This window comes from Labrus bergylta, chromosome 21, assembly GCF_963930695.1.
Source record: "Labrus bergylta chromosome 21, fLabBer1.1, whole genome shotgun sequence".
In the NCBI taxonomy this organism is placed as follows: Eukaryota; Metazoa; Chordata; class Actinopteri; order Labriformes; family Labridae; genus Labrus; species Labrus bergylta.
This window is the reverse complement of record NC_089215.1, coordinates 6795444-6808344: the sequence shown is the minus strand read 5'-3', so window position 1 is coordinate 6808344 and position 12901 is coordinate 6795444. Positions and strand designations below refer to the sequence as shown.

General features: G+C 40.6%; 1 protein-coding gene across 1 annotated transcript in view; it reads left to right on the top strand.

Annotated features, from left to right (window-relative positions):
* prkcea (protein kinase C, epsilon a) overlaps positions 1 to 12901 on the top strand; it is a 42545-nt gene that overhangs the window by 16663 nt on the left and 12981 nt on the right. Inside the window, exons 2-4 of the mRNA XM_020646257.3 lie at positions 6269 to 6332; positions 11214 to 11379; positions 11526 to 11560. Of these exons, the coding sequence (XP_020501913.2) occupies positions 6269 to 6332; positions 11214 to 11379; positions 11526 to 11560 (265 nt within the window). The remainder of the gene's footprint in view (positions 1 to 6268; positions 6333 to 11213; positions 11380 to 11525; positions 11561 to 12901) is intronic.

Below are 12901 nucleotides of genomic sequence, written 5' to 3'. Positions count from 1 at the left end.
TCAGCATATGAACTTATCTTAAATTGGTGACTTTTGGTGGAGCTTTGGTAAAGCTTTAATTTTTACACATTTTTAATATCACAGTTTAAGGACCAGCTTGGTGTGCTTTGTCAAACAGTTATTTACCATACAAAAGGATCTCTTTTTATTCACTGTACACGATTCTGTTACAGTATTTTACATGCTCTCACCCCCCCAAAAAAGCAACGCCTCAACCATAGTAATGCCTGTTGCTAGGATACATGGTTACACTGTAGTTGGACGATTACCACTATAATATGTGCATGGATGAAATCATTGGCAGATATATTAAAATCATCCATATTTTGAAATTGAATAAAGATTTATATCACTAACATTTCTGAGTGGACCTTCGCATTCTCAGGTATTTGAACAGAGGTGTTTAACGTGACACCCTTCCTTCTTATCACTGATTTAAAAAGATATATTTACAGATATGTACATATGTACAGATCCCGATACTGATCCTAATATGTTTTATATGATAACTAATATTGTTGTTGTTGTTTTTGGTATTATGTGTAAGGCAGGAAGCAACACCAGCCGTCAGGTTTTTCAAATTCAATCTTTTAAACTGAAGTGTAAGAATTTGACTTTTGATCATATAGAAGGAGCTGTTCCAATCTCGTCTGAACGTCTTCAAAGTGAGACTGAGCGAGTTGAGAATGTTAAAAAGTGCCCAACCATACTTCTTGATGGAGAACGTGGATCGGCGCTGTCGGTCCGATATCAGATCCGTAAATCACTTCAATATCGGACCTGATGCCGATATAAGATCTGATCGGTCCCATGTCTATTAAAAACCCATATCTGTGTAGTGCTGATAATGATACATTTAAACACACTGATAATAAATGTTGTTTTAATTTTGACCTGCCGAGGGACTGCAGATGTAAACTAGCTCAAAGCTGGTACAAAGCATCAAATAGTAAGATTTATGTTTCATATTGTACCTGGTCCTTTTACAAAATAAAACAAAATAAATAAATGAACAGGAAATCTATCTTAAAGGCATCTCTGAGCCAAAGTGTCGAGTGGCCGTAATGTGAGGCCAGTGCAGTTACTGTTTTTTGGCCGATGTGCCACCTCAGGAGAGGAGCACTAAATCAATGATGGTGCCGTGCATCCGCTCCACTCTGATCCAAATCACTCTGAGTCCATCTTTCAGCTCAAATCCTCGCTGAGATGCGCTGTTATGCAAGAGGTTGCATTTGGGGATTAGCACATCATTTTCAAGGGTAGACATCAAGAATCCAACGGCGTTTATTTTACAAATCCCATGCTGCTGTTGTTGTTGTTGTTCTTGTTGTTGTTGTGTTATACATGCAACAAAAGGATGATACAGCACACATGGTAATATGTCCCCCAGTCTTTATCTATTAGGTTGTATTTAGAAAAGGATGGATTCTTTGAAAATCTGGTAACTGATTATTTTATTACCGGTTATTTGTTGATTAATTTTCTGATTTCTGAAGATTAGATTACATCTTCCCTATGCATAAAGTGAGACCATCATTCACCTTATTTAGTTCAACTAGAAGTCAAAACCCACAAAATATTCAGTTTGCAATTTTAGATGGCAGGAAGGCAGCAAATCTTCTTTTTTTTATCGCCTGGGACAAGAGAGCTATTGTCATATCTTCACAATTTTCGCTTAAAAATCCATATTTTTCAAAATAGAAATACTTGTAGATGCTTCGCCTCTCCTCGATTGATTGTTTTAGAAGTAATTACTATTCACCAAATCAACAATTCGATACAGTTTATCAAATAAAGACCTTCAAACTTATCTGTACTTAATTTGTAACGGCCTTGTTTAAAAATAAGCCGATGCGTTTTTCACAAGTGCTTTACAAAAGTCAACACAGAGAAAAGATCAGAGTTATATAAAAACTCAGGGCATCTGAAAGGAAGTGCAGGGCGAAGGATTTTATTGACTTAATATGAATAAAGGAAGCGTTATGAATAGAAGACAATACTTTATTGTCATTTCACAACAGTGAGAGCAAACTGGAGAACATCATTCAGTGGAGGAGGTGAAAAACAAAAACAGCCTCCTCCACTGTAAGATACAACGGCACACAAAGTGACTGTACTCTCCCCTGTCTTATAATTTAAGAAGATGCAAGAAGATACTGTATGAGGATTTGAACAATTCTTCTTCTTCCTGATATTGAGTTTTAGAGCAAATATTCAATAAAAGCACAAAAAATCTGTGTTTGAAGTTTTGTGTGTTTTCTATATTTGATATTATTTGTAGATGTTTTAATGTTTCCAGTTGTGTTCTGACATTATTCATCACGTCGCAGTGGTCATTTTTGTGATCAAGACTCAGGTTAAATGTGAATCCTGATTGTCTATTCTTTCCGTTTTCTGTGCATCTTTGTTCTGTTCTGCTGCATCACCCCTTTTTGTGTGCAGTGTGTCTAATTGTCCAGTTGTTGTTTCCTATTTGTTTCTGCGAGATCTTTGTGTCTCATGTTCAGCAATGCATGGACATGTACCGTGTGTGTGTGTGTGTGTGTGTGTGTGTGTGTGTGTGTGTGTGTGTGTGTGTGTGTGTGTGTGTGTGTGTGTGTGTGTGTGTGTGTGTGACTGTTGCATAAGAGGATCTGCTGCTGTCCCAGAGCTTAACTAAGGATTTGGACCTCTCTTCCTCACTCTCTCCTGCTCTCTCTTTCTCTCTCTCTCTCTCTCTCTCTCTCTCTCTCTCTCTCTCTCTCTCTCTCTCTCTCTCTCTCTCTCTCTCTGTTGCACTCGCTCTAATCGCTGTCACTGCACGTATTTTGAAGTGGGATGATGTCATTATTGGTGGAGTTAGTCTCTACGCATGCAGAACGTACTTTTGCTCGTCTTGTATAATGATGGAGCAGAAATTTTTCTTTTTGTTCTTGGTGCGTTTGAAGTTGCCAGAATGAATTAGCCTCTATTTTCAAGACACAAATTGAACTCTTTATGACTTCTGAATACTCCTAATTGCTTGTAAATATCTTATTTTAATTACTTCAATATGTGCCTAATAAGCTGGATGGGCACTGTGAGAGTAGTAGGGCCCAAACGATATGGGATTTTTGGAGCTGATTCCGATATCGATATAAGGAAGAGAAAAAAATTGAATGCCGATATCTTTTTTTTAATTTATGTTTGATCTGTAGAAATAGATATATATAGATATACACATTTATTTCCCTCAAATGCAATTATCAAACAATTATCAAAATCACAAAAAGATATTCAGTATAAGACAAGATGGTCACTCAACTGGAAAGAAACCGTACATGCATCACTGCTTGACACTATGGAGATTGATAAAGCTTGTTATAATCCATAGAGCACACTCTGCTGGTGAAAGAGAACTGCTCGTTTAAGACTATCAAACTCAGATAAGATGCTATTTGACTGGTGAATAAATCTAGTAATAATGGTGCATATCTGTTAAAGTGACTTGATATTCTGATATCGGCTGATATTATCGGCTGGCAGATTAATTGGCCGGGCTCTAATTTAAAGTATGCAAATCTGCAACAGCTATCAGCTTTTTATGCCTGGATAAATGTAAAATCACATCAAAAGGTTTTTTAATTTTTTAATTGATTCAGTACTTCTTAAATGTAATATTTCATATATCACATCAGAGATACCATTTTGTCCCTCCAATACCAATCTTAAACCCATAGCTATAGTACGGTCCAATATTGTAAGACTTCTAGCGTGCTACCCTACTTTTTGAGGATTTGCGGTAAAGCCACCAATTACTGATAATGTCATTTCAGCCAAGACTTCAATCTTCTGTGCGCTGCTTTGTACAGTCCAACAAGCAGCTGGATAAGTGAGATGAAGGCCAAGCTGAGAAACAATCTCAAAAAGCAGAGCTGCACTTGTATGCAAATGATCTGTTCATAGACGTAAATTAAAGCTATATCTATGTTATATGACTGCGGGTGTTCTCCAGGATTGCATGACAGCCGCTGTGTTACTTTTGCTCTCTACATGGACTGTTATCATGCATCCAGGCAATTACTGCTAACTGCTCATGGACGTTACTACTTGAACTTCAAACAAAAGCCAGAACACAAAAATTGCTCATCAGTGAGTCGGATTCCAAAGCAGTCCAAATGTGTCTGTGTTCTTTCAACCTCAACCTTTCAACCAGTTGAGTTAAAATGAGCTACTAGTTCTTCTGTTATCCTGTCCACAAACAAACAGCAGGGAATAATAACCTAAAAGAAATATGGAGACTTAAGGAAGCTTAACTTTTCACATATTATTTAATCTCTGTTATATGTAATTTATGCCCTTTAAATAAAAGGATTAATACATTAGAATACACATATAATATGTCATGCAGCTCCATCATTTTCCTGATGCAGCAGCTCTACCTTCACCTTCACTTGTCCTCCACCAACTAGTCAGTTTTATTTTGGCATCTCATCACACCACCTGTGAGTAAATCGTAATAGATCGATTCCTCCCGTTGTACAGTCTGCTGACACAGAGAGGAGTGGGTCGCTGGTGATCTAAAAATACGAGGTTTGGATGAGTCTCCACCAGCTTCACTTTGTCCAACATGCAATGCTGCAGATTTGTTGGCTGCAAAGTCTTCGCAGCTCAGGAACATTTTGTCAGGGACGCTAATTTGAGCGCTTCAACGTGCCAATGCAATATTTTATACGTATTTATTTCATGTCTTCTGCGGCATGAAACCTTTTTATTGCTGCTTTGCTTATAAAGTATCCCCTTGGATAATATGTTACACACTGTTAGGGTTAATCTCTGTATGTAAATGAACCTCTCCTGCATGCACAGGGTGGTCAATGTTATCATTCCTCCAACAGGAATATTAGGCCGGTTGGTCAACCTGCCTGTGTGGTGGTTGCACGGCACACTGGAAAAACAGATATGAACAATATAGGGTAACTTGTTATGAACAGATTTACCTGTCATTTCAGATGTACCTTAATTAAGTCCACATGTCTTAAGCCCTCTCATTAGTCAAGATGTGAGTTAAACTAAACCTATTTGTTTTCCTTTTTAGTGTTTTGAGTTTCATCACTTAACAGACGAGCTTGACCGCTACCTGTGTTCTTTTATCAAACCATTAGGCAACGCTCTAGGTGAATTCCCCTCAAACCATTAGGCAACGCTCTAGATGAATTCCCCTGATCATATCCGGCTGCATTCTCACATCAGCTCACGTCGACTTCATGCGGAATAAAAATACTGAAGGGGCTGGAAGGGGGAACTCTGGATGAAGTCAGGGTTAAAAATGTGGCCTTTTGCGTTCATATTTCAGGAGTTTTGTGCAAGTGTGAAAGCGCTTTATTTTCTAAATGACTGATTAAAGCCTTTACAAGGGACTGTACGTTAGTGGGGAGCAATTTGAGTGGCTCTGTTGGTAGATTCAGTCATCTCTCAACACCTGAAGGTCAGGGGTTTGATCCCCTGCAGCCACATGTCCGATGTGTCCTTGGGCAAGACTCTTAACCCCAAGTTGCTCCCGCTGCTTCGTCTGCGTTCATGTTTGTGAATGGGATTAGTTCATTCTGATGGTCACTTTACATAGCGACCTCCGCCATCAACGTGTGAATGTGTTGGTGTGACCTCCAGCGCTTTGAGTAGTCAGAACACTAAAAAAACCACTATACATGCTCAAGTCCATATATCATTTCCCAGACGTTTATAATTATAAAGTGTACAATAAGCAAAATCTTTTTACTCTTTATTTTCTCACATTAATATAGTTTCCTTTTACTCTCAATGCGTTTTTCTGTACTTTAAATTGATCTAATGAATATAATGTGTCAACATTCACTACCCTTTTATATTGTATTTTAACGTTTTAATTGTACACTTCAGAGGTTTTTCCTGTATTTTAAATGTATTTCATGTACTGTATATAATGTGTATAACTCTTGCTTTGACAGGTACTAAAAAAAAATCACTACGATGTATAATTGTGTATGTGACCAATAAATGTAGAATTGTTTGTTGTGATATTGAAATTGAATGTTCAACAATTATGCTGGAGACAATGCAGCAGGAGATAATGTTGAGGTTAGACGTAAAAGATGTGATAAAGATGGTGATTGTTAATGCTGATGGAGGAGTAAATGGTAGGGAGGAGAATGTTGGTAATTGGGATAATGACCTCTTGTATGTGCGATGTGTTTGTTTGTGCTGGAGGACACAGCTGTACTCATTGTGAAGCCATTTTATTTATCTATTATTTATTTCCCTCTGTTTCCAGATTGACTTGGAGCCAGAGGGGAAGGTGTACGTGGTCATTGATCTGTCTGGATCCTCCACTGAAGGTAAAACTACCAGAATATACTATTTCATCCAATCAAAGGAAAGGAATCACACAAGCCTTCCTCTTCTGTTTGCTTGTCGTTGATAGTCTGTTCCTGGTTGTTCAAAGGGTCTAATCTGGATAAGAATGAGCTCGTTTTGGAAATCACCTTTTTTTTTTGCTATCCAGCATCAGTTAATCAATCTCACGTGTGTCCCTTTTTTTTTTTTTTTTTTTTTAAAGAAAAACTGGATAGGATAAATCTATCCAGATACAGAGTTTTAAAGATGACCAAATCCATATTAAATGTGCTCTAAATGGGACTACATACGACCAATTTTGTCCCAGGAGGCGCCAGAATCCACACAAAATGAAACTTATTTTTGACTATTGCATCTCCCTACTGGCCGGTCTTCCTACATGCACTATCAAACCTTGAATGAACCAAAACCAGGCGGCAACCAAGAGTCTTGAAAAACGTGCAAAATCCTCATCGAATGTCTGTTTGAAACTTGATCCAAGAGCACCGGAAGTCACATACACACCACAGACAAAAAAGTCTTTTTTTCCAGTAAAAGTTAATGTTTACGGCCTGGCACAAAAAAAACCAAATATGTCTGATTGCTGTCCTCATGAGCAAACACTGTAAGGGAGGTGAATTTTTACCAATCATCCGTTTTGATTTTGAAAACGATGCGTAGCTGACATGATTGACAGGTGGGCGCGATGTAGCGGTTGGTCAATAGGCTTTAAACCCGCCTCAGCTCCAGCTCTCAGCCTGTCATGGCGGTGGCTGCCGATGAGCCTCCAGAGCCCCCCTGCCATAACATATGGCTTACGTCACTCAGGCTTCTTCCAATAATATTTACAGTCTGTGACCAAAACGCAGAAGTGCGACTAGTCTTCCACCTTTCCAAAAGATCAAATATCACTTTGTGTTTTTGATTTGATTTGATCCAATTAGATATTTTTACTCAAAACAGATAACTTGTGAGAAACTGGGCCTGAAACTTTGGTTGAACAAGTACTGGTCTATCACAGCCGAGGAGTTCTAGCCAATCATTGAGAATGGGATGGAGCTCTACTGGGAAACTACATTCATTGTAAAGATTAATGGATTAATGCCTACGCAGAAAACATAGGACTTTCTCTGTTTTCTCCTTCCGCCTCCATCTGATTGTATGGATTATGCCTGGAAACAGCCAGAATATTGCTCTAAATTAGCATTGCTTCACACACACACACACACACACACACACACACACACACACACACACACACACTCGCCTGCGCACTCAGTCACATGCTGTCTGAGAAGAGTGATTTTCACCTGTTTCTTCACACCTGCTTATAAATAGACTTCTAGTGCAAGTGGAAGTGAATATACAGTGTGTTTGTGTGTGTGTGTGTGTGTGTGTGTGTGTGTGTGTGTGTGTGTGTGTGTGTGTGGGTGGGTGTATTGTAGAACCCCGGCAGTATAACACAGAGTGTAGTTCCTCTCTGTAAAGACCGATGAAGAGCGCAGCAGAGATTGAAAGAGAGAGGGAGTAGATTCTTAAAATAGTGTAGGTGAGATTGAGCCTTGGATTACACACGAACACACATATACGCACACACACATACACACACACACACACACACGCACGCACACACAGATGCAGACTCAGGCGTCCGTGTCTTGGCCTCCTCATCGGTGATTGGACACTCTGGTGTGACCTCACGACCCACTCTCCGCCCACTCCTGAACTTCCTCCCTGGGTTCAGCTGGCTCGAGCGCGTTAATATATGCTGATAAAAACAAATGCTGTGTGTGTGTGTGTGTGCATGTGTGTGTGTGTTTGCTGATAGGAGGGATGGAGAGATGGAGGGTGAGAACTAGAGGAAGAGGTGGTATTTTTAGCAGATTTTTTTTTTTTCCCCTGGTGCAATCTGTTCTCTGCAGCATCGGAGGCTGAGAGGACTCATACTTTTCCTCTCTTTTTCTTTTTTTCTTCCTCTTTTCTCCTCTTCCATCCTCGTGCATCTGTTGGTCTCAGGATGAAAATTGACAATAATCTCACCTAATCTCACCATCTGCGGTCTCTCGTCTGTGTTTCTGGATTCCCCTTCTCTCATTTTCTTCATCATTTTAAACGTTTTCTTTTCATATTTATCATACTTAAAAGATAAACATCATGTCGATCGAACACTTTAAATGCGCAGAGTCACATTTTTGCCATCATTAAAAAACAGACGAGTGCTGTGATATGAAAGCACAGTCAGTCAGAGAAAAACAACATAAAGCATAGAAGTGATTTAGACATAGATAAAAGGAAAAAAAAATATTGAAATTTTTAATCATTTAAGAAACACTTTGCCCACCTTTCTGTCCCCTCCTTTAGGGCTCACTCACACTAGGCAGCCATGTTGCTCCGTACCGGGCTGAAGCATTATTGCGCGCCCCCCCCCCCCCTCTCCCGAGTCCCCCACTGGTCTGCCCTCACACTGCTCCAGGCCCGGTTACCTCTTGTACACACGTCACCATATGTGTAGTGCCACCGGAGCAAACCAAAAATGCGCTCTGGGGACGTTTATTTGTTGATTCACAACGACAACTCATGCACACAGTAACATGAAAGACAAGACTCCACCTTCAAATGTCCAGTTGCTTTCAAATAGCGGCCATAGACTGATAGCTGAACACAGAGAACATGGCTCCAAAACTTTACGGACTTTGTGGCTTATGTTGAGTTTTGGTCAGATACGGCTCTCTAACAATCCTGGATTTCTTGATTATGCAAGGTGGGGGATCGATTATACGTCATGTCCTCGTTCCTGTTCCTGTGCTTGTTCATAAGCAACCATGCCTTGCTGAAGCACAACACTTCCAACCGTGCAAGGGGCCAAGGAAGTGTACCATGCTTGAGCACGTAAGCGGCACTCACAATAGTCCAGCAAACTGGACGTTGGGGGTCAAACGTGCTTGACGGATTGCCTAGTGTTGGTTTTGTTGAAGGGGCGTGTTTGGTGACTTGTTTTTGTAGCAATAATATTATTTTAAACTTGAAGCCGTAGAAATCTTCATAAAGTATGTTTTGCTTTTTCCACTTCCACAGAAACATAAGAGAGAAAACTGATTTCAGGTCTAAAACCTCTTGAGACTCGATGTCCCACTCGTCTAAAGAAATGCTTCATTGGTTTGCTTCACCTGTTTTAATGAGGCCGTCTGCTTGGGTGTAGTAAAAGAAAGCTTTAATCTACTTTTATACAGTGTGGCAAAAGAACCGTTCGCAATAGCACCAACAATGTTCACTTGCTTCGTAGAGATATGGAGATAATCATGATTTCTCACACCTAAAGAAAGTCAGAGTCATATCTCCGCCTCCTCCGGCCGCCTTTACACCACACAAAAAAGCTCTCCTGCTTCAGGTTTATAAATATCATCTCATCTCTTTTTGCATCTCCTTCAGTCTAATTCGGTCGTCTTCTAGAAGTTTCTCCCGTTGGGCAGATTTTTTTTCTCATTGATTCTGATTTTTTTCAACATCCTTCAAGCCTTGCTGCTTAATCACTGACCTACCTAGAGCTATGAGTGCTTTCGGTACTACAGCTACATCTCGAACTGATTCAAGTTATTAGAGTTCAAACAACTTTGAACACAACTCGTCTCCATTCTTTCTCATTGTTTTTTAGAAGCTGATTTCTGCCGTGGTTGTATTGTCATTCAATTTTAGGTCAGATTTGTTTGTCTCATTATCTGTAGTTCAGCTCTGTCCTTTCCTGTGTTTGTGTTTCGATCTGACTCCTCCGCCGTCTGTGTGTGTGTGTGTGTGTGTGTGTGTGTGTGTGTGTGTGTGTGTGTGTGTGTGTTTGATTGTTGGACGCTCATCTCCCAGTATGTCTTTCACTGGGACCAGTGTACGTCTGTGTCCGCGACGATGTTATTCTGCCTCATCACCCCTACTTATCAGCATGCCTGCTTGTGTGTGATGTGTGTGTGTGTGTGTGGGTGTGTGTGTGTGTGTGTGTGTGTGTGTGTGTGTGTGATGTGTGTCCTGGACAGATGGATGATGTATTATGTAAAACAAAGTGATCCCAATAATGGCCTTTTAAGCTGTCTCTCCCCTCTCTCACCAGCACACGGAAACACACTTTCACTTGCACACACTCCAACACACAAACACAATCACTCACACACACACACGCGCGCGCGCGCACACACGCACACACGCACACACACTGGGTCCCTAGACAGGCCGTCTGTAATCGAACTCTGGAGAGGCTCAGCAGTAACCACATGTATAACGCACCCCAGAGATGGATGGAGGGAGAGTGAACGAGAGGCAAACTAGGACAGGAGCGCCGAGAGGAGTGTGTGTGTCTGTGTTGTGTGTGTGTGTGTGTGTGTGTGTGTGTGTGTGTGTGTGGGCGGGAGAGTGGAGGTGGTTCTCTTGTCTTAAGGTTACCCTCGGAAAGCGTTTGTGTTTCCGGGGAGATGTAGAGAGGAAGGGAACGGCTGCTTGGATGTTGCTTGCAGAGGAGGAGGAGTATTTTAATATGCTGTCCTTCGTTTAAGTGCCCACACATGGAAGTATAAATAGCGCGCACATGTACGTATGCATAGGCCTCTGGTAGGTGTGGGGTGTTTGTGAGGAAGAGAACGGGAGGGAAGGGGGGGGGGGGGAGGAAGATGAGAGGCTGTTAAATGATTAAACATCTCGAGCAACGTGATGCAAATGATCTTTTTGTACAAACCATCCCGGGAAGTGAAAAAACAATGTGCGTAAAATAAACATAATCAGCGATTTAATATGAGTACTCATCGAAAAGTGACTCACAAACACACCCCCAAAAAAAAAACACCTAAATCTTCAGATTCCTGCTTTTTCTTTTGTTGATCAACTTCTTTGTATCCACTTTACAGCTTCAGGAACCAATGACAATGAGGAGCGAGTGTTTCGAGAAAGGATCGGTCCTCGCCGGCGACAGGGCGCCGTCCGAAGACGCGTCCATCAAGTCAATGGACACAAGTTCATGGCCACCTACCTGAGACAACCCACCTACTGCTCACACTGCAGAGATTTTATCTGGTAGGCAACACTGAAAACACAAACACACACAAACCCAACCTGCTGTAAAGTTTCATTAAACCACCTGTCTGAAATGCTGACTCTCTCTCTCTCTCTCTCTCTCTCTCTCTCTCTCTCTCTCTCTCTCTCTATCTGTGATCTGATAGGGGCGTGCTGGGGAAGCAGGGATACCAGTGTCAGGGTGAGTACTTTTCTCTGGCGGCTTCCAATTTCTCAAGTTAACTCTGCACGTCATGTTTTATTAAAGCAAAGAACACAGGAGGGATAACATGCTGCTGAATGACAGCTGTGATTTGGTCTCAAGCCACCGACCGATCGCTCTGAGCCAAAGATAAGCCAGAGCTCTCCAACATCCTGTGACATCGGGATGCATCCAACAGGCACGCGTCATATAGAATAACTCAGTTTTATTGTGTCGTTTAAATAACACATTTATCAAGTACTCTAAAGAAAGTCTTTCGAGCTGCGTTTGTTTAGTTCATCGTTTTATGTCACATGATGTCAAGAGAATCACTCACAACATGTGTGTTTGCTTTAGTGTGGCACAAATAAATAATTAAGATTCACGGAGTGTAACACGGGTCTTTAAGGCTAATTTCAAATAAAAGTGGTCCTTTTAAATTAACAAAAAAAAAAAATGAGATTAAAAGTGTTTGTGTTGGATTGCAGAATTTATAGTTCAACAACATACAAGTGAAAGATGCTGCTTTTTTTTTTCCTTGTTAATGAGATTCTTTCGCTCAATGAGGCTTTCCTGGTTAAATAACAAAAGAGTCTCTCTAAATGATAATTATAAACACTACTCTAACTTGCATGGTAACATAAGATATACTGCATTGACCCCAAGGGGGAATTATTGGACTCCTGCAGGGACAAGAGAATGGAAAAAAAAGACATAAAAAGAAATCATAAAGCACAGCACTTCATGTAAAAATTGCACAGAGAAGAACACTTTCTTACAGCAGAGACATGTTGACATAATGCACGGTCGCATCCTACATTACCTGTTATTCAGAATGTGAATGGACATCAGCACATGCTCTATATATACGGTGTCATGAGATAACTTCTGCTGTGATTAGGTGCTGCATAAATAAAATGGATCGCTTGATCGAAAGCTGCCGGTTGTTCTCCTGCAAAACGCATTTTGATGTGCAGCTGCACATTCAGCCAATCAATGTACTTTCATAAGGACAGTGTTGGTACGTTTCCCCAGACATACTCTCAAAAACACAACCTTACAAAAAGATATTCATGAATACTTTTTCAGATATACATTTTCTTAACAGATTTTTCCCACATTTATTTTATGTAAGAAGACTTTAACATCTTCTGGAAGTCCAAGTTTCCCTGACTTAATTAAGGCTTAAGTCAGGCACATGGAGTACGACGAATGTGCAGCCCAGACTCTTAAGGACTTAACGGTCGCATGAAATGATTCTGCAGAAATGAAAGTGCATCCGGTGCTTACATGCAGATGAAGAAAGAAGAGCTGTTAATGTGTTCTGGAGAGCGCTAAGAG